We start from the raw sequence: 22,855 nt of genomic DNA, 5'->3' as shown, positions 1-22,855 counted from the left end.
AGTTAAAGACCCACATGTTTTCCATACACATGGGAGGGTGCGACATTGTCCTAGGTGCTAAATGGATTCGCACACTTGGCCCAATCACAATGGATTTCCAGGAGTTATATATGAGCTTTAAGCAGAACAACCACACACATACCCTCCGCGGACTCCAGGCGGGAGCTCCCTCTATCATCAGATCACATCATATGGAAAAATTGTTAAAAAAGGGCCACCATGGAGTTATTGCCCAATTTAATGCCATCCAGGCCTTCGAACCTAATTCTCTTCATATTCATCCTGAGCTGCAATAGATCTTAAACAACCATCTGCTAGTATTTGACAAGTCTCATGAGCTTCCACCCTCAAGAGGGGAACATGATCATAGCATTAATTTGGTCCCAGGGGCCCAACCACCAAATGTGCACCCATATAGATATCTGTTCGCCCAAAAGAATGAAATTGAAAAATAATCAAGGAACTCTTGGAAGCAGGTGTCATTCGTCCCAACATTAGTTCTTATTCATCGCCAGTGGTCATGGTGCTCAAGAAAGATGGGGAATGGAATATGTGTCCAGACTTCAGAGCCCTCAATAAGTTGACGGTCAAAGATAAATTTCCCATCCCGGTTGTCGATGATTTGTTGGATGAACTAAATGGGGCTCAATTCCTTACTAAGCTCGACCTTCGCCCAGGCTACCACCAAATTCGCATGAAATAAGTAGACATTCCAAAGACTTCTTTCCGAACTCATGAGGGCCATTATGAGTTTTTGGTCATGCCATTTGGTCTTTGCAATGCCCCATCCACTTTTCAGAGCCTTATGAACCACCTACTGAAACCATATCTCAGAAAATTTGTCCTTGTTTTCTTTGATGACATCCTCATCTACAGTCGCACTTGGGCTACACATCTTCAGCATGTAGATCTGCTCTTGCAACTGCTTAGCAAGCATAAATTATTTTTCAAGATTTCCAAGTGCTCTTTTGGCATGGAACAGGTTGAGTATTTGGGCCACATTGTGGGGCTTGAAGGTGTCAGGGTGGACCCCAAAAATATCCAAGCAATGCAGGATTGGCCTCAACCAAAGACCTTGAAGAGTTTGAGAGGATTTTTGGGTCTTACAGGCTACTATCGCAAATTTGTCCACAATTATGGTCGTATTGCTAGGCCCCTCACTCAACTCCTCAAGAAAAATTCATTCCTCTGGAATGATGAAGCACAATAGGCCTTTACAGCACTCAAACATGCCATGTATTCCACTCCAGTCTTAGCACTACCCAACTTCACCAAACCTTTTGTGATTGAATGTGATGCTTCTGGCACGGGTATTGGGGTGGTCTTAATCCAGGAAGGTCAACCCTTGGCCTTCACGAGCCAACAACTAAGTGGGAAGAATCTGGGATAATCTACCTATGAGAAGGAGATGATGGCCATCTTACATGCAGTAGATACCTGGTGACCATACTTATTGGGGCGACGTTTCCAAACCTGCAAAGAGCATCAAAGCCTTAAATATTTTTTGGAGCAATGCCTATCCTCACCACAACAAAATAAATGGCTCGCCAAAATGCTGGGATATGATTATGAGATAATTTACAAGAAAGGGTGCAACAATATTGTAGTAGATGTGTTATCTCGCCAATTTGAGGAGGAAAGTACCCTGCTCGCAATTTTCCTTCCCATTCTAGAATGGATTGAAGAGGCTCGCAAGGAATGGTTTTCACATCCCTGGCTCTCCCAACTCATTAATCAATTGCAGACAGATCCAAATTCCACAGCGGGCTACTCGTGGCAGGATGAGATTCTTCACTACAAGGACAGAGTCGTAATATCACCAACATCCACCCTCAAAAGCTGCATTTTGGCAGAGTTGCACTCATCTCCCACTGCAGGACATTCAGGATTTCAGAAGACGTATGCTCGCACTCGAAGATCATTTTTTTGGATAGGCATGAAAAAGGACATTCTTACTTTTGTAGCTGAATGTGATGTCTGTCAGCGCCATAAAGGAGAAACAGTCAAATCCCCAGGCACATTACAATCATTGCCCATCCTGGCCTCAATTTGGACGGAGGTTTCTATGGATTTCATTACAGGTCTTCCAACGTCAGGAAACAAGTCAGTCATCATGGTGGTTGTGGATATACTTTCTACGTATGCTCATTTTTGTGCCCTACCCCACCCTTTTACACCAACTTTGGTCGCTCAATCTTTCATGGATCAAATCTTCAAATTGCATGGCATGCCCACTTCCATTGTGTCTAATCGTGACCCGATCTTCACCAGTAACTTTTGGTAGGAACTCTTCCCGCTACAAGGTACCCAACTACAACTCAACACTTCCTATAATCCACAAACTAATGGTCAAAATGAAGCAGTCAACAAATGTCTAGAGACCTACCTTAGGTGTTTCACTTCAGAAAAGCAACATCTCTAGGTACAGTGGTTACCACTAGACGAATGGTGGTATAACACCAACTATCATGCCACCACCAAAATGACTCCATATGAAGCAACTTATGGTCAACTCCCTCCTTCCCCTACTTCTTATATCAAGGGATGCTCAAAGGTACAAGTAGTAGATCAACTCCTACAGAACTTCACAACCATGCTGGTCCACCTTAGAGAGAATCTTCACCAAGCCCAAAAACGCATGAAGCAACATGCAGATCAACATCGCTCAGAACACCAATTTCAAGAAGGGGATCAGGTATTTTTGAGGCTACAACCATATAAGAAAACATCACTCAAAGACAAGGGTTGTCAGAAATTATCTCCAAAATTCTACGGACCGTATCAAGTACTTTAGCGCATTGGAGAAGTCGCCTACAAGCTAGCTTTTCCACCCACTACAAAAATCCATCCAGTCTTCCATGTCTCATGCCTCAAGAAAGTGATTGGGAACCATTGTAGAATTCAAACCAGTCTACTTGAAGTGGATGAAGAAGGGTCAATCTGGCTCCAACCTGAACAAGTTCTTGACACATGAGAATGACACCTGCGTGGCCGCACAATCAAGGAAGTCCTCGTCAAGTGGAAAGACACCTCTCCGGAAGATGAAACCTAGGAACCAGCCACCATCCTTCAGCAGTTTCCGTAGCTTCAGCCTTGAGGGAAAGGCTATTCTTATGGGGGAGGGCATGTTAGGGTCCAACCCTAACTCCCTTATTTATGTAATAGGATCGAGTCATAGTTATAGTTAAGTAAAGAGTCAATAAAGCTCATATTAATAATTGTAAGTGGTTAACCTGTATTTAATGAAGGGAACACAGTTAGTTGCAAATGGGCCATGGTATTAGATAGATGGTATTAATAAGAACCATGGTATTGCCCCATGGTATTGCCTGTATGAATCCTATATAAAGTATAGAGACTCCCTTTGAGGAGCATCATGTCTTATTTTTTAATTGAGCTCAGCTCTATTGGAGGTTGCCCCCTCGAAGAGGCAAGTGAACATTGCTTTCTGAATAATAAAATACTTGCTGTTATTTCTCATTGTTCTATGTTCTTGGTATATTTCTTCACATATTTGGTATTCTGGTATCGTCTTGCAGGTTAAGAGCATAACAGGTTGCTTAAAAGTAACCAAATGGTGCTATAACAAGCATATATGTTGATGAAAGACAAATAATCAACTAGAAGAGCTTTAATGTTTATTTATTAACTGTAACCTACCTCCAAGTTCAAAATGGGTAAGAACCAAACTATTCTCAAGCCATATTTATTCTTTGTGCCAACAGAAGAAGGGTGCTTGATAGCCCAGGGTGGGGGAGATCCCCATGTGTGGGTGCGTCACTAATACAACAAAATGAACCAAAAAAACTAGCATGCATTAGTAAACTTCTAAACCACTGTCATTAATTTTTTAAAGTGGTACTATGGTGGAATTCCCAATGAGAATTATAAGAAAAAAGGACATTGGTGAGGGTCAAAAAATGTCACCATACGCTCATTGGTGATAGTCAAAAGAGCCTCTGTCACCAGAGATGACGTCACCAAAAGTATAGGTGTTGTGGTGACATTTAAGTTTTGTCACCAATAATGATTCATAATGAAATATAGAGATTGGCTCCATTTCATATGAGCAATGTTGATGAACCTTAGCCTTTGCACCAAAAACGTGAACCTCACCAAAGGTAGTGTTACCAAAAGTATAGGTGTTGTGGTGATATTTAAACTCCATCAAGAATAATGATTATAATGATGGATAGTGATCGTCACCATTTCATATGAAAATAATTATTTATTGTGATGGACCTTTCATGGCCGTCACTATTTATGCATATATATTTTGATGTTCGTTGACCATCACCATTTCATATGAACAACAATGATTTATGGTGATGGACCTTTTATGGCCATCACTATTGATGCATATGTATGGTGGCATTCGTTGACCATCACCATTTCATATTTTGGTGAGGGTTGAAAAATGTCACCATAAGCTCATTGGTGATGGCCAAAAGAGTCTCTGTCACCAAAAACTAATTGTCATCATTCCATATGAATATCAGGGCACGATGGAATCGAACCACCAACCTCCTACTTGTAATGTAGGTGCTCTTCCATTGAGCTAGCACCCTTTAAAGAATTAGACTTTAAAAAATTAGACCTTGAAACTTTATAAATTGTAAATTCTACAACTTTCAATAAATTATAAAACTTTTTAAATTCTTGGCAAATCTTTTAGTAAGCAAGAAAAATAACATCAAAGTTGTAGGTCCCTACCTAATGGTTATGGAAGTTATGAAAAGTGGGTGGAGGGAAAAATAGTTACATATAAGATACTCAATATGTTCAGTTGAATACTCTAGTAGAGGTGAAACTAAATGACCCATAATAATCAAACCTATAATCTGCAATTACACCAACGATTGATTTCTCACCTTGTGAATCATGAGAATTTGTTGTGGCAGCTTAAAAATATGCCTCTAAAAGACTGATTTGCATGCCAAAAAGTGAAAAATAGTGAGTATATATGATGCAATTATGAACAAGAGCCACATAGTGGGATGTCACTACTTATTTGTATATATGAATTGTGTGCATATAATTTTTAGTTTATTTGGTTGAAATGATATTTGTGAAGATGAAATTATTTGAAATAAAAGGGCATAGTATCCCTCTACCAAGGATTCCTCAAAACCATGAACTCTATGCTCTCACAAGCACATTTGTTGGATATATATACTCAAAGCAAAGACCATCGTTCTTTGGATTCAAGGTGTTTTCTACTTGTTGAATGCATCTAGATCCCCAATAGTATGTATTTCCCTTTCTTTTAAGGCATAATAGCCCTCCAAACAGGATTCCTCACAACCTTGGAACTCTTTGCTCTCATAAACACATTTGTTGGATATATACTTGAGACAAAGACCATGATTCTTTGGATTCAATGAATTTGCCTCCAATTAAATGTCCATAGTTGAATGCTTATGGATCCCTAATAGTGATGTATTAGGTTGTTATAGTTCCATGTCACTCTAGGGATTTGTGGAGGAATCACATGGATATTGCCTCTCAATTCTTACGACCAAAAAAAAGCTATAATATGGCTCATACATTTTTGTATATATCAAATGTTTTTCCACATATTGAGCAACTCTCAGAAATATCTTCACACAAGATCCAAGGTGCTACAGTTCTCGGTCTTAAATTTACTGCATTACAAATATGCCATATGTTCTTGTCATGTTTGCACTATCCTTCAGAATCTTCCCCATGAATGTATGGGGTGTTGAGACCAATACATATGGGGCATTGAGACCAATACGTATCTAACATGGAGTTGGAGGTTGTGTGCTTCTACATAAACACGAATGCCTTATGATTATTATTTATATAATGTATTAGAGTTAGAGTTATTACTACATTTGCATAGGACATCCCTATGGGGTTTCATTCTAAATTAATAATGTACTATATTCTCAATAACTCTCTCCTAAGTAGATGATATTCGTATCCATTTAAGTTATATCAAATAGTTCATATTAATGGAACCATGTTATAACCCTTGAAGAGCAGACACCACATATTTAAGTCAAGTTTTGTTAAACAGAATTGTGGAATATTGATTAACATAGTATGACCATGTTTAAGTAATTTTTCCACCATAATATAAGTTTTAAGGTCCACTCAATGAGTTTGGTTGGTGCTTTGGAAAATCAACAATATATTTTCCAAGAATAGATATATTATCAACCTTTTCAAGTCTTCATTTATAAATTGCAACAACCGATCCTTGTTGAATGTGCTTGTAGATCAAAGGTTATTGAGGTTCAACACACACCTATAGCTAACTGATCACTTAAGGTGAGCAAACCAGGATTCACCATCCCCATTCCCCCTAAAGAACACAATAAAGAACCACATGACTAAAGCACCTCATACTAAATTCCTTCATAGTGGGAAGGAAAGTGAAAGAAGCTTTGGCTAGTCTAGCATGGAGGATGTCCTCCTAGCAGTTCAGACAACTGAAATAGGACCCATATGCATTCACATGCCAACTTTTGATCATAGGGAAAAATAAATGATTGGTCGCATTACACTAAAGTCTCATTTTCCACTGAAGTAATTCACACCTCATCCTTGTTTTAAGTTCATAGATGGAAGATGAGGGAAAAACTTGAAGATCAACTCCATGCAGTCGCTCCCAACTTTATATGTATATGAGATGAAACATACCTTTTCAATATGCATCATTTCCTTGTCTGACTATCCACGATGAACCTGTTACAAATGGTAATGAAAATGGTTCCTTATTATATAGCCTGTAAAAGGACCAATAGTACATTCATAAGATCAAAAGCCACATAAGTTTATGTCGATAAAGGGTAATTATATCATATCTAAAGGTTAGGATTAATGCGGCCTTAATTAGTTGTATTGAGTATGCAATGTTTGTCTTTAGGAATTATTAAGCCTAATGAAATCCAACCCAGTACTTGGTGCTTAGGTACATAAAAATTGGGTTCAAACTTATTCCTGTCATGTTCACCCTGTTCTAGGTGAAAGAAAGTTAATCAACATAATCACAAGCATTGATATGTTAATGAGCATTGGCCTGTAATCAGTTCTACCTTTTTTGTATGGAGTATAATCACATTTTACTGTAGGCAAACAATGATACCACCACTTTCTTTGATAGAACATGGATTTTTTTCTATTTATCAAGCATATTCAAGCAACCAACCACCAATTTCTTTGATAGAGTAGGAAATGTTTTCTATTTATCAAGCATACTCAACCAACTAACCAACCATGCAAAATGAGTAACAACCTTCAGTTACTATGAAGCATTATCTCAAAATATTTGAAATGTGACAGAAAACTATAAACACAAGTCATATATACAAAGTAGTTGTAATATTGAAGACTTGATTAGGATATAGATTTAGAAGCAATTCTATATTCACAATTATCACCACCATGGAGAAGACTCTTGACAAGGAGCACTTATTTGAAACGAAAAATGGACCAAATCATCAATAGCCCATCAGCCCACTAAAAGAATAAAACATATAATCCTAGAACAAGCTCCTATGTTCTGATATACAATTAAGGTTCTGAAGTTTACTAATGCATATTTGGAGTTCATATAAATGGGAATATACCGAACCTTGAAAAGTAGAAGTAGATATATGCATCCTCAAGCTTTGAGACATTTAGGTCGTATCAAACCCCGATTTAGTTAGAAGTGTTTGTGCTAGCATATTCTTGAATACAACCCCTAGAAGCCAAGATATTGTAGAAATACAAATGAATATGAAGATTGTTTCAATGCTTAAGAGAATTATAAGTACCTTACAAGGGCATTGTGGATCAAGAAAAACTACTTGAAGTACTGATTCTAGGACCGCAAATTCCTTATGCTCATCGAATCAAAACAACATGTAAGGATATATTCTTGAATTAATTTCCAAACCAAAATATCCTTTGAAATGTTTTAAGCCTATTCTGCACTATTCTGTAAATTTAAAAACCAAATACAATCTGAAATCCATCAAAAACAGAGAAAATAAAGCATAAAATGAAGAACTTATTTACCAGTTCAGGGATATGTTCTTTGCCCTGTTTCACTTTCATGCTAACAATCTTAAACTTATCCTTTGTGATTTTCTTTTCTGTTGAATGTTCAGGTGTCTCAATGAATTTTGCAACTCCAAGCTCACTTTCACATAAGAAGGTTTAGAGTATGAACTTAAAAACATTACATATTAATTACGAAGAGATGCCTAAAGGCCCTAATGTACTATGTAAAGTTATCTATTGTAATATTCAATAAATTAAGAAAATAACATGACTTATCCCTTCTTAATAATGATTTCTTCAAAATTATAATTAGAGAAGTAAAGAAATCATACTGAAATTAGTATTTTTCCCTTAGTTCTAAGGGTACGCTAGGCTATGTCAAGATAGGTCTCAAGTCCTAGTTGACTTTCCAAACAACATTTTAAGAGTACACCTGTGTAGTAGGAAAGTAAATAAATTATGAATAGCACACCCAATCCCAGCTATCCTCCTTTTCTAATAGAATATGGAGTTGTTAAGATTCCAAGACCACATAGCACATTCATTCTTGCAAATTGAGACCACTATTGTAGTAAGAATTTTGCAAACATGGCTATTTTTTGTTAAGAATCAAATCTACTTTAAGTTTCTGGGTTTACACCAAATAAAATTATGCTATTGGGTTTTTTAATCTTTCCATTGAGATTGAAATTGCACCTCTTCATCAAGTTAGTTAGAAATAGCTTAGTTGATTTGTAAAAACTGATTAGGCCCAGATTTGATGTGAAATAATTTTGCATATAAAAATCAACAAATTTGATGCATAGTAACAGAAATGAAGTAGGTTGTACGAACCTTTCAGTAGTGATTGTCCAAAGTTGTATTCTTGGGGAATTGGTAATTCATGAACATTTTTTAATGTCAGTTTGTCATGTATGGCCTTTTTTGGAACCATCCTTCTTGGGTGGTACTGGGGGAAGTTGAATAGTTGTACATGTCCATAGATTGTCTGCAGACAAACCAAAAAAAGTGTAAGGATACAAATGCATAGTTTAAGTGCTAATATTATAATATTTGAGGGCACTAATACAATCCTTCGAGTCCTTTTGATGAGTTGGTGAAACCACTGATTATTATAATTATTAGTTAATAATTCTATTGAAATTACATCACACTAACATTAAAGACTAGCTTATGAGAAGTACTCATAGGTAGAGTTGTGAGTTCACAATAAATAGACCACCAGAAATAGAAATGAAAATCATTGTTAGTAAATTAGTACTAAACTAGAGATGTATAAATTCTTCACATAGATATTCATAGCGGTATACTAAAGAGTAGAAAGAATAGTTATTCAGAAGCCACATATAGTAAGGCTTAATAGTGTGGTTGTGGATCCACTTTGATACACAATTGCTGGCTTAAACCTCCAATGTCTGATGCTCCCGTTGGGGTCTTGATGTGTTATTGGCTTGTTAGATATAAGACTTTTGTGATCCATAATGTAGATAGATGTCTTTTGGATTAATCACATAATCAGGATTTGTTCGACGCTTTCAACCAACTAATGTGGTCCATCCTCAGGACAAGGTGAAGAATCAATCGATCTTAAAGAATAAATAGTATGGATGGATCATTGTCCATAATTCGCTGTTGAAACCTAGTCAATGATAAATTAGTTAATAAAGTAAGTAAAATATTAAAAATAATAAAATGTATTTGGTTGAAAACTAGCTGTTAGGAATAAAAATAAATATAAATTATTAAATATAAATATAAAATAATTAAAATATTATATATTTGTTAGGAATAAATAAATATTATATTAATCTTAATAATTAATTAAAGTGTTAAAATAATATATATTTATTTAAAACTAACTGTTATAAAATATTTTATTCAATATTTCAAGGTAAGTGAAATATTATATCAAAGTCTTTAAATCTATTTTGAGTAAATATTCTATTTTAATGTTTTAATAATTAATTAGATATTATCAGTTTATAAAAATTTTATGGGGCTAACTTAATCCAAAAATATACCTAAGATCAAGGAAGAGAACTCAAGCTAAAGAAATCAAAATATAAAAATGAAAAGGAGGTTACTAATTAAAATTAAATATAAAAAGTTATATACATTTATTAGATATATTAAGAGACCTAATAATAATAATGTGCAAAATAAAAGTAAGAGAAAGACTCAAATTTTATAAAATTCAGAAAAATGAAGGTTAAGAGGGGAAACAAGGTAGATACATAAAATGAATGAAAAGGAGGAAACAAGAAAAAATATTCATGAAAACAATAGTACAAATAAAATGAAAAGCTAGAAATAAAAATAACCATGGAGAGGAGCGGGAGGAATCAAGAAGTGAGAGCCAAAATCGAGCACTTACTTAATTTCCAACCATCATCCCTATTAATATTTTTGGCATGCCTTTCAATCTCAATCGCTTCCCTAAGCTTCCTATGGTGGAAGTAACCAACCCTGGCAATGACATTGGACTCTTCAATGTAGGCATGGTGTTTTTTTTCTCTGCATGCTCGGCTAGGGCTGATGAGTGGGATCGATTGTGTCTAATATCTTCAACATGCTCATGGATTCTCTATTTAATAGACCTACCAGTTTCCCCAATATAGGGAATACCATAGGAGCAGGGAACAAGGTAGACACCCTTCATGTCCTTAAGGTCAATAGGGTATTTAATTGATCCCAGTGAATTCTTAATGGAATGGAGAGGCCTAAACGAGAAAGTGACATTAATCTTCTTAAGGATATGGACAATCATATCTGTGGTTCCTTAGATAAATGAGAGATGAACCTTAGAGATAGGATCAACACGATCATGTTTAACTCTTGGCACTTTGCACGCCTTATGAAAGGCCTTAAGTCTTTGAGATATAGTATACCCATTATTGTGCCAAAGCCAATACTCAACAATGGAGTTGTCCACATTAGTTTTTCTTGCCAGCAAAGGAAATAGACTCTGCACTTTATAGCTTACCGGTCTAGCACTCTAACTTCTAAATTGGGAAACAAGGATGAAGGTGAAAACATTTACGTGCTCTAAATTGAAACATCCAATGATTATAATTACTCCAACAACAAATATTTGAAATTTGAGTAACAAATCAAATATTATGGACTAAGGGATGAACAATGACCAGTCCAATGGAAGAGACCACCATAATTTTTTACTTTGCACATAACTCACCTTGCAATTATATATTGCCTCTATTCTCAATCAACCATCTTGAATACATATTGTACTTTGGGGACTGGTAACTTTAGCATCCAAACAAAATAAATTCCATGGGATATTGTCCAAAAAGGATGGTGTAACTATTCTATTGGAATCTGAAGAAAAAATATGTCTTGACTTGCTATTGAATTTATGTAGAGTAGAGGTCAATTAACATATGGGTTTTATGTTGTTTTTTATTTCTAGGTTGCTTATAAAACCAACATTTCCCCACCCCTCTGATAGAAGATGGTGTCCAAAATCTTGGGGCCTCTCTAAGAATCTAAATTGCATTTATGCTATAGATGTTATTGAAATTTGAAGGTGTACAAACCAAACTTTTATGGGAGAACACTACAACTATACACTCTTACATTTTGGTAACCCTCTTATCACTTGGCTCTGGCAAAATCCAAAGAGCTTGCACGTTATTCTCCATATAGAAGCAGAGTTGAGACTGGACCAATCAAAGATTCAACCTTTAATATTACATATAATCTCCTCAAACTAGACCAATCAAAGATTCAACATTTAATACTACATCTAATCTAACGAGTTCTTATTTGTAGCTCAAGGGTAAGAGGTATTTTGTAGATGAGTTCAAGTGTAGGAGGAATTTTGTATACTCGATAATTTCTTCATGACCAAGATGATGAGAAGAATGTTGGTTAAGTCACTTTTTACTTCTGTCAAAACATTTGCTGGCAAATGTCAAATATATGGCAATATGATTCTAAGGTTATCGATTGAGAAACACTAATTAGCAAGGACCTACAACATATACAACAAAAATACAAGGATTTTAATGGCAAGAAACTATTTGATAAAGCATCTGTTACATCTTCACCAGAACAACCAACCAATCAATTTCATTGTTGGAGATTGGAGCTTGGCTTGGGTTTTATGGTGTGATGGTTTGGATCTTATTTCCTTCATTCCTCCTAGATCTTCAAATAAGAAACAAGGCTCAAGATGTAGAGGATACCAATAAATTGGGCCTTGGTGATTACATACCTCACTTATATATTAAACAGATGCAACTAGAAAAGCTAACAACTAAAGTTATTGTGTTGCCAGATCACTTGAAGCCCAAACTAATAAGTGATCCTATTTGTTGCAAGTCTCATGCACTTAATAGTGTTGTCTCCTCTTGATGCAAGCCACCTTGCAATTACATGAGGATAAAGGACACAAGAATTATAAGTAGATTTGTATGCTAGTAGTTTGCATTGTATCACATTTCACTTCCAACTTCATTTTAGCCTGCTCAGAGTACTAGGATTTACTTTTGCACTTACTTTCTGCATTTTATTTTTATAACTTACACAGAAAACTAATAGAAATTGTAAAACTCATAAAATGAATCCAGCAACTAGTGCCACAAACTTAGGATCCACCAATGAACATGGGAACCATACATTGAGTGTTTTTATCCTAGGCCCTTTTTGTTGATGAAAGTCAAAAGCCTACATCAACAAGGTTATCTAAAGTCCAAGGAAGAAGTGAATTGCAAACCATTTCATAGTTTTTCATGATTTATATGCACCCACAAAATATATTGCATATAGTAAGGAAAATAATGAAATTCAACACCACACAAGCAAACAAACACGAAGAGACAGAGCAATAAACAAAAAGAGACTTAAAGCCCCCTCATACATGTCTAAGGTGGGGGGGTGAATGGTAATGAAGGTTTGCATTTAATTCACCTTGAGTCACATGGCATAATAGAAAACTCATCCTCAATCCAGTTGGAGGAAGATAGGCATCTCTACATGAATTCAACAACGTTCTTTAGGTTTGATTTTCTTTTCACTTTCACTTTGTTTGTTCCTCTTCTGTCAAGTACAGTTTGTGTTCATCATTTGGCTTCTCATATCTCTAATCTCTCTGCATATGGACATACTAGTTTTGAATTTGAAATTCATAGGATTGGACATTTGAGTTTAAAGATTTGTACTTTACTCCCTATCATTGGGCTTATATGTTTATTTGGCCTCTACAACCAATCTTGATTTTCAAATAGGTAGTTGTTCTTATTAACATTCAGTTCATGCTTTGTCTATTGATTTTGGTTTTTAGTTATGTAATGGATGCTTTCCCAATGTTTATACTATATTTATGGGAATATTGATTTGTTTCTAAGCCCCTGGGAAATGGTACAGAGAGAGTTTTACTACTCAAATTATTTGCAACTTGTGGTTTTGAGTCATGCCTACTCACTGGAAAATACATATTTATTTGGAGCCTTCTTTATCTTCACCAAGATCTAGAGGTTTGTCATCTATGTCTCATAGTAGGTCAAATTTATTAGAATTAAGGAGGATTTTATGGAAACATGAAGACATGGTAGATGGTAAGAAAGATTCCATTCTCACTCCCATTTCCATATTTAATGGATACGAGAATAAATGAGACCTCACTGATGGTCTATGGAAATAGACTGAATACATAGGTATCTTTGGGAAATATGCATGTGGAGACTTAATACATGGGTATCTTTGGGAAATATACCCAAAGAGGATATCCATAATACAAATGACATTGCATGATCTCCTAAAAATTAAGGTTCCAAACACTAGTATACTACCATATTGTTCATGCAAGACCAGTTTCTAGGTGATACAATTTTGTGTATAGATGACACAAACTCAAAAATAAGGAAAATAAATCCTTTAAATAGTTTTCTGGATGTTTTCATCTTCGAGCAACATTCCTTCCAATTCTCAAAAACCTATTGTCTAAATATTTCTTCAGGTGGGACCCTTCCAATAAAATATGCAAAGAAAAGAATGATTTCTAATCACTATGCTTCAGGTGAAATCATTCCAAGCAGAGATATAAAACATGATTAATCTTAGTGCAAGTAATTAATCTTCTTGGCAATGCCATCTTGATGGGCTAATTCTACTTCTAGGATAAAAATCACATGCCGTATGATTATCCATCATACTGGATGCCTAAGGAGATCTATGAGTTCTAAGGGCCTGGGTTTTGAGGTGGTATCTTTTTCAAGGAAAGTGAAGAGTTGATACAAATTATATATAGAATAACAAGTTCACCTAATATATCCTACAACGATCCAAAAATACTTTCAGACATTAATTGTCACCTCTTGTTATTCCTCATCATGAGTCTTAATTTTCATTATCACCCTTGTTTCATTGTTCTACGTTCTCTTTGTATGAATCGGAGTAATTGATATTCTAGTAATAAATAAATATGATGTGTTAACTATAGAATACTTACATAGATAACATCTTATATCATTCCTTGACATAGATGTTTGGTTAATGATGATAAAGATATTTTTTTAGCATGTTAACTTCCCAAAAAATAGATCCTTAATATATAGATGAAAATGTTCTAGTAGACTTGCAAATAAAAACTTATAATTTCCTCTATCTTTGTGTGTCTTAAAATGAATTTAAGCACCTAGTATTCTAGTAAATTATTTCATAACCAACATTGGTTGCAATGGTTCATAAAATTATTTCATAACCAACATTCTACTACTAAATGGTTTGCTTAAAGTTATTAATAAATCACATCATTAAGGGCAGAAATACGAAATGCAATACCGGATAATGACAATGCATTGACAAAAGATGCTTGTTGGTAATTACCTTCATCAAGAGCTAATACTTTATGGAATTTGATAGCGAGCTATCACTACATCTTATTCTTATGATGCTATTTGATATGTTGGTGTAGCGTCTGAGAATGATTTCAAGCATATTTTGACTAGCTTTCATAAACCTAGTGGAGGAGAGTTTGGAAAGTATTACAACTTTACAACTCTTAATGATCCAAGGACATGTATCTTCATTTGTTTTATCCACCATTTCTTGGAGCAACTATCTTGTGTAGAACCAAAATGTTACATTTATCTCTAGAAACCACAAATTTAACATATGTTTTGTCAATAGATACAATAATTTCTGCCTTAGATTGCATTTGCAAGATTCAATAAGTAGTGTTTTAATTTTTAAAACCTTAGCAAGGGGAATACAAAGCTCTACTTAATAGAAGTCACCAATGATCCAAGTGCCATGTGTTGTGGTCTTTATCTTTGATTGAATGTCTTAAGTAGCTTCAAGTGTAGATAAGTCATTTAGTAGTGTTTTTATTCCTGTGTTGTCTATATAGCCCTAGTTAATTTCATCTATGCATGAGTGTATGGAGAATCTTATTCATGAGTTGCTTAAAGGGAGGGTTATAAAATGTGTTAAGTAGCTTCAAGTGTAGATAACTAATTTAATAGCCATTTTATTCCTATGTTGTGTGTATATCCATAGTTGATTTTAGTTGAGTGCATGGTTGTATGATGAAACTTATTCATGCGTTTCTTAAAGGGAGGGCTATAAAAGGTTAGGTTGTCATCTTAATTTAGTGTGTTTTGTTTAGTAAAATGTGTTTTCCTTAACCAGAATGAGAAAAATATTTATTCTGCCTAAAACTATAAGAATTAATCAAGTCTCTTCTCAGGGTTTATTTAGTATTAGAACCCATGTATAAAATCAAGACAAAGGTACATATACAAAATAGTAAGTGAGTTTATCTATGAATGGAAAAATGGACAGCTCAAGAGTCTGTCGAGAGAGAGTGAGAGAGATAGATCTGATGATGAAGTTAATGGTGTCAGGGCCTCCTGATTCCGATGGTTGAGGGTGAGGTGGGAACAAGCTCACTATTGGAGTGGTCTAAAATCATCGAGAGGCTTGTTAGTGTATATAGCCATCACTTTTGGAGGTTGAGCTAGCTTGTTATCTCCAGTGTCCACTTTCTTCCTCTTTGGAACCATAATTTATAATAATTGTACATATTCTTGCACAACTGGTGAGGTTAAGAAAAATCTCTTGTTATTTAATGACTCACTTGTCATATTACTGAGAATTATCTCACATACTCTTCTTGAATCCATCCATGGCTGCTTTGTTTTTATTGGTGGACTATGTTGTTGAAATTAAAATTACCTAGGTTCACATAGTTAACTTTGTTGAAATAAAGATAATTATATACTCGGTGTTTTTGGTTAGTTTTCAAGTAGGGCATGGATGATGTTTGGATTTCTCTATCCTTTTTGTAGATAGACTGTCTTATCTGTTAAAATTCTTGTCGAGTTAGCAATTCACAATTGTGATAATTTGCAGGTCAGAAAGAATGACCTGGAGAAGATTCTTGATTGGAAGAATACTTCCCCAAAGAAAGTTGAAATTCCTTTTAAACCTACTCGTGTTATTCCCCAGGTGAGTTTAATGACATGGATGCCTCATGTATTTTCTTTACTATTGGTTATTAGATAGAATGCACTGCATTTTTCATTATTCTGGTCATTTTTATATGAGTATCTTTAATGTTTTGGAGGGTTTAATACTTAATTTGACATTGATTTTTACCTTTTCAGGATTTCATTGGTGTGCCAGTAGTTGTTGATCTTGCTAGCATGTGTGATGGTATAAAACGACTTGGTGGTGATCCTAATAAGATCAATCCCTTGGTAGGTTATTTGTTAAGCAATTTCTATCTCTGTTAACTAAGGCTTCTGTGAGGAGAGTTAATTAGAGATTCTAGTTCTGGATCCATCACATTACGATTTAATTCTGTCAATACTTCAAACCACATGACAACATTTCAAACCAATTGATGTGGTTTGAAATGTTGACATGATTAAATCCTAATGTGATGGATCCTGAAGCAAAATCTGTAATTTCTATCTCTAATATTCTCAGCATCATTACTTAGTGCGACCAATGCAGAGATGAAATTATTTATGGTTTTTTGCTACTATAGATAAGATCAATATTATTTTTTAATACAATTGTTTGTTTGTTTCAATATTTCCCAAATCTGTTGAATTATAAGAACTCTATTGCAAATCAAATAACAATTGGCCCTCCTTCAGACAGTGCAATTTCTTAAAAAGTTTAGTTGAAAATATGAACAGAGATGCACTTTCAGTGGCCTCTAATAAAAACATGTTAGATAATTGAGCATAGATGAATTTTCGGTGGCCTCTAATTTGATGAGGTTAGACCAATGTGAGAACAAGGACAAGAAAATAATGATTTAGATGATAAAAGTCACGGGCATTGGAGAATAGGATCCAACATGCAATGACACGGGACCGGAGGAAGCAGCAAGACATCTCACTGTTATTTAGTATAAGTTTTCTAAAATAATTAGTAGTTTAGGCATTTATTACAGGTTATATAGTAGAAAAAAAATGAAAAAAATCTCATAAAAGGATATTAGTAAGCCCTATAATTATGAGAAAGTAAAAAAATAGAACTTTTTCCAAATTTGCACCTATTAAAATTGCTCAAAACAATAAATCTCTTTCTTTTCTCAAGGAATCCACCTTTCCCAGAACCAATGGGAATATTAAATACTGAAATTCTAGTATAGGATGCAGTAAAGTGAATAGTAATAATGGAAGGGGCAAGTGTCCTTATCTAAAAGGGAAATAAAGGATAATAAAATAAATATGGTGTGTGAGTCTAGGTTGATGGTAGGTTCCTTTGGGAATTACATGTCAAGGGAGGAACATATATTCATCTTGCATATGTCTATTCATCATCACCATAGAAAACCAAATCTACAATAACTATATTTTCTCCACCACTTTTAGCGAAAGAAAAATTGTTAATGAACATTATAGCTACAAATATCACTTGAGACATATCATGATAGTTGTATTATCTTCCTCATTTGTTGTATGTTCTAAGGATTAAATCTTTCTACAAAGCAACAAGAACAACCTCCATACCACACTCCATACATCAGAGTTTATGGTGCATCAAGAGCTCCTCATCTGCTACCTTTATATGTTATGAACATAGTGGTGTTGTTAGAAACATTATATGAGAAATTTACTCATCGAGTGGCTGGTACTCTTAAGAGGTAAAAGAGGTCAATATGGCCTAAGTTTCCTATCAAGATCGGATACTATGGAGTTGATAGCACCAGCCAAGCCATGAAAGAGGCCAATGAAATTGAATCATATCATTTTGGAGAGATAAGATTCAAGAGACATGATCTTGAAGCTGTGGTTCTTAGTCATTATGTTGTTGTCAAACAGATGTGGCCTTATACTCATGAGAGGGATATTGTCGAAGAAATATTCAAGAGACTTATTTACAGGGAAAATTTTAAGAAACCCCATAAATTTATATGTATAATAAATGGGCGCATCCCCATGATACATAGGAAAAATGGAAGGTGATTTTATCAATAATATAATATGTATATATAATTTTTTTGGCGAATCTCTCAGCAAATTATATTATCTTGTAAAATCATGGTGAATATTTCACTGAATTATAAAATCTTGTAAGATCTTGGTGAATCTTTCATTGAATAATAAAGGCTTTGTAAAGGGCTAACAAAGTTCATACTGAATATTTCTTGTGATGGCTTCAATCCTTGTTAAGAAATCCATCAAGAACCAAAACAAGTATATTCCTTATAAGTATATCCCTTATATGGAATATAAATATATTTCTCATGGAAAGTCAATTAGGTTTAGCGCATGTGGTAGGGAGAAATCTTACATGTCACAATGTGTTGAACTCATAATGAGTATTCCTTGTAATGGCTATGAGCCTTGTTGTCTGAGTAATCCCTCTAGGACTGAAATATGTGTATTCCTCATATGGAATACAAAGATATTTCTCATGTATTGGAATATAAATATATGAGCGAGGAGTGGGAAATGAGCCACAAGAAGTCCTTAGAAATTTGACAGGAAGAAGATAAGTGCAAAAAATAAAAAAAGGAAAAAAATGCAAAAATGGAGAAGATATACAAGGGAAAAATGGTGAAACAACAAATTCAAAATCCATGGGAGGAACAATGATTAGAGATAGTGAGGGAAGATGTTCCCTCAGAATAAGGTAAGTGCAAAAAATAAAAAAGGCAAAAATGCAAAAATGGAGAAGAAATACAAGGGTAAAATGGTGAAACAACAAATTCACAATCCATTGGAGGAAAAATGATTAGAGATAGTAAGGGAAGATGTTCCCTTAGCCTAAGGGTAACAAAAGCAGACATTCGAACTCTCACTTATGCAAGTGTCTTTAAAGAAACATTGAGCTCAATGCCAGTCATGAGAGGGAGGAAATCTGTGAAAGAAATGTGAGAACAAGAATTTAAATGGAATAAAGCATTGGGATTACAATCCTTGCTTGCCGAGTTTGGGTACTTACTTTGAGGCCTATTGAAAAATTAGGTATGATCTATCTATGTATCTTGTTATCTAATTAGTTTGTAAAATAGTTTCCAAGTAGCTATGTTAGATAATGGAATTTGTGAAAAAAGCGTTTTCATCGTCCTGCCTATCTTGAGATGGAGATGGACAGATATGAGTATTGGAGATAGAATTCTCCCATTTTTTTTGTTGTAACAAGTTGTACAGGTATAGCTACAACCCCCTAATTTTAGTTCAAACAATATCCATTGGTGTGAGAAAAGATGTTTGAGGTTTGCACCTTGCCTTTTTTTATCCCTATCAATGTTTAATAGATGTAAGGATAAGATGGATTTATGTTAGTTTATAATTGCTTAAGATTTAAATATAGAAATTGAAATAAATATGATTTCATTTCATTTTTATTTTATGTTTAAGTCTTTAAATAAATAATACATCGGGTCTTTTTTTGTTCATTTTGTTGTATTAATGACACATCCACACATAGGGATATCCCCCACCTTCGGCTCGCAAGCACCCTGTTCTGTTGGCACAAAGAATAAATATGGCTTGAGAAAGGTTTGGTTCTTACCAATTTTGAACTTGGAGGTAGGTTACAGTTAATAAACAAACATTCAAGCTCTTCTAGTTGATTCTTTGTCTTTCACTAATATATATGCTTGTTATAACACCATTTGGTTACTTTCAAGCAACCATAAAGACTTTGCTTGATTGCTATGTGAAATGAACTCTCCAAAGGTCAATGGTAGGAATATTATTGTAGGCTATCCATACCCTTCAATGATTTAAATCTTTTAATCTCAACATAAACTTTTGATATGTTTCATTAATCTGATCTTTTGCTCCCAATATTCCAACCCTCCACTTGACATACTTCAACGATATCCTTTGTGTTGTTATATAGTTAGGTGTTTGTGCTTCAACCTAGATAGCTAATTTTGTATTTTAAGGATATGTCTTCTTTTCAGTTACATCTTTATTGTGCTCTTAATGTATTTCAGAATCTTCAATGACCTCCTTTGTGGATTTTTATAGCTAGGTGTTTGTTTTTCAACCTGGATAGCTACTTTTCTGTTTGAAAGATATGCCTCCTTTCCGTATACATTTTTATTGTGCTCTTAATTTATTTCATAATATTAACAACACTTCCCTGTTTCCTTTCTAACAAAGAATTAATTTAAATCATATTATTGATTGTAGTTAGTGCTAACATCTGCATGGATTTAGAAGTTTCTTACACTTGATCTTGAATTTATATCTGTTGTAAAAATTATAAGGATGTAAGTATCTCTTTATTTCTCTCTTTTACCAAATTAATCTCTTTTAATTTTTTGTACTTGCAGTCATCCAGAACTCATGGACAGAGCTGGAAAAACATTGATAGAGCACAAATCAGAAGTCTTGTGCCAGAAATATTATTTTTGCATAGTTTATCATCTTGATCATGTATATTATTTTAGATAGACTCGAGACTTTATTAAGAAAGATGACACTATAAAATGATCCTGTTGTGTAGGTCCTTTTTTTATGCATCCTGAATTCATTGCATTTTTTAGGTAGGTGAGTTAAAGTGGAACACCTTTGCAACTTAGAGCCTGGAAATTCTAAATTTTATGAACTTCTATCAAGCATTCATGTTGTAGATGGTAGGTGTGATAATGAAGCAAAAGTGAGAACATTTAAAATAACTTTTATTTCAAATGACATCGAGTTGTAGTTTGGTGGAGTTAAATGATAGGGTATATGAAGTCATTATGGGAGTTAAATTAACACCTTTGATTTGAGGAATTTTATGAATCATTGTCCAATATTGGTTGGGCATATATGGAGGTGGTAGGTAATATTTGTAAAACAAGATTTACATTGTAGACCAAGAAGAGGTTAAGGAATACATGCTCAGCAGTACTTTCTAATTTATGAAGACAAAAACTGGAATGCCTATTTTATTCTTTAAAACACTTGCATTTATGTAGTGACACCCATAGTGTCAAGTTAATCTCCAAAATGTTCACTTGAGAAATTATTGCAAGGGAGCAACCCTTTCCATCATTTTAGAGGTGAATCTATTTTTTTGTAGATTGGTACCCTCAATTGTGTTGGGTATTAAACGAGGATCCTTGAAACATAAACCCTTTTTTTTCCTCTCAAGATTTTTAAGAATCCTACTTTGTAACTGCCATATGGAGGATCTGTATATTTTCTTGAAGAGTGACCTATAGATGATACCATTGCATGAAACATTACGTGAGAAGATACATTGCAAGAATGAGTTCATCATCTTGTGACTATGAGGAACTTGAAGATGCTACCAGGGCCTTGCAAAGGTTGCCTGATCATTTTCTTCACAATGATCAAAGCATCTGGAAGCAACGAGACACAATCAATACCATTTTTGTCACAACAATTTAATAAATATAAGTATGATGTTATCATTTTCTTCACGATGATCAAAGCATTTGGAAGTAATGAGACACGATCAATGCCATTTTTGTTACTATCATTTAATAAATATAAATATGATGTGGGGATTCCTATCATAAAATATCAGAAGGAAGGAAGATATATTGGTGTTGACCTTACTCTACATGATGATGTATGAGTAGCAGTGGTTTAGCATGGCATCTCACCAGATACCCAACATACACATCATTTGTCAATGCATGTAGTAACACTGGAGGTATGAAGCAGGACCAGAAGATAATGCTCAACAAAAGATATGAAGCAGGACCAGGTGCATAATTGGTTAGTGGCCCTCATTGGCACCTCTATGATTTTCCTCATTACAAACTTAACCCAAAATTTTCATCTAACTTGGAGTTTTTTTCTCCTATTATGGCCAAAATAAGATTTTGGCTCCATTTGTTTTTTCTTTTTAACATAGGGAAACTTTTGTTGATCTGGTATGTTTTCGATGTGGTTTTTGATGTGGCACCTCAGGTCCACATGTCACCCTAAGAAGTTGCAACATCACCTCCTTGGCCACCTTTATTTGAACTGCCATCACTCAATCACCCTATCACCCTTTCTTTTTAACATAGGGAAACTTTTGTTGATCTGGTATGTTTTTGATGTGGTTTTTGCTGTGGCACCTCAGGTCCACATGTCACCCTAAGAAGTTGCAACATCACCTCCTTGGCCACCTTTATTTGAACTGTCATCACTCAATCACCCTTCTCTCTCTCTCTCTCTCTCTCTCTCTCTCTCTCTCTCTCTCTCTCTCTCTCTCTCTCTCTCCTCGTATCTCTCTCTCTCTCTCTCTCTCTCTCTCTCTCTCTCTCTCTCTCTCTCTCTCTCTCTCTCTCTCTCTCTCTCTCTCTCTCTCTCTCTCTCTCTCTCTCTCTCTCTCTCTCTCTCTCTCTCTCTCTCTCTCTCTCTCTCTCTCTCTCTCTCTCTCTCTCTCTCTCTCTCTC

General features: G+C 34.8%; 1 protein-coding gene across 1 annotated transcript in view; it reads left to right on the top strand.

The window, feature by feature from the left end:
* LOC149142436 (uncharacterized) overlaps nt 1-22,855 on the top strand; it is a 274,916-nt gene that overhangs the window by 249,102 nt on the left and 2,959 nt on the right. The window contains exons 10-11 of the mRNA XM_089451481.1: nt 16,390-16,485; nt 16,644-16,736. Coding sequence (XP_089307607.1) covers nt 16,390-16,485; nt 16,644-16,736 — 189 coding nt within the window. The remainder of the gene's footprint in view (nt 1-16,389; nt 16,486-16,643; nt 16,737-22,855) is intronic.

The sequence above is a fragment of the Pinus tabuliformis genome, chromosome X (genome assembly GCF_031772625.1).
Source record: "Pinus tabuliformis cultivar Carrire ecotype Pingquan chromosome X, CPIR1, whole genome shotgun sequence".
NCBI lineage: Eukaryota > Viridiplantae > Streptophyta > Pinopsida > Pinales > Pinaceae > Pinus > Pinus tabuliformis.
This window is presented reverse-complemented; position numbering and strand designations above follow the sequence as displayed.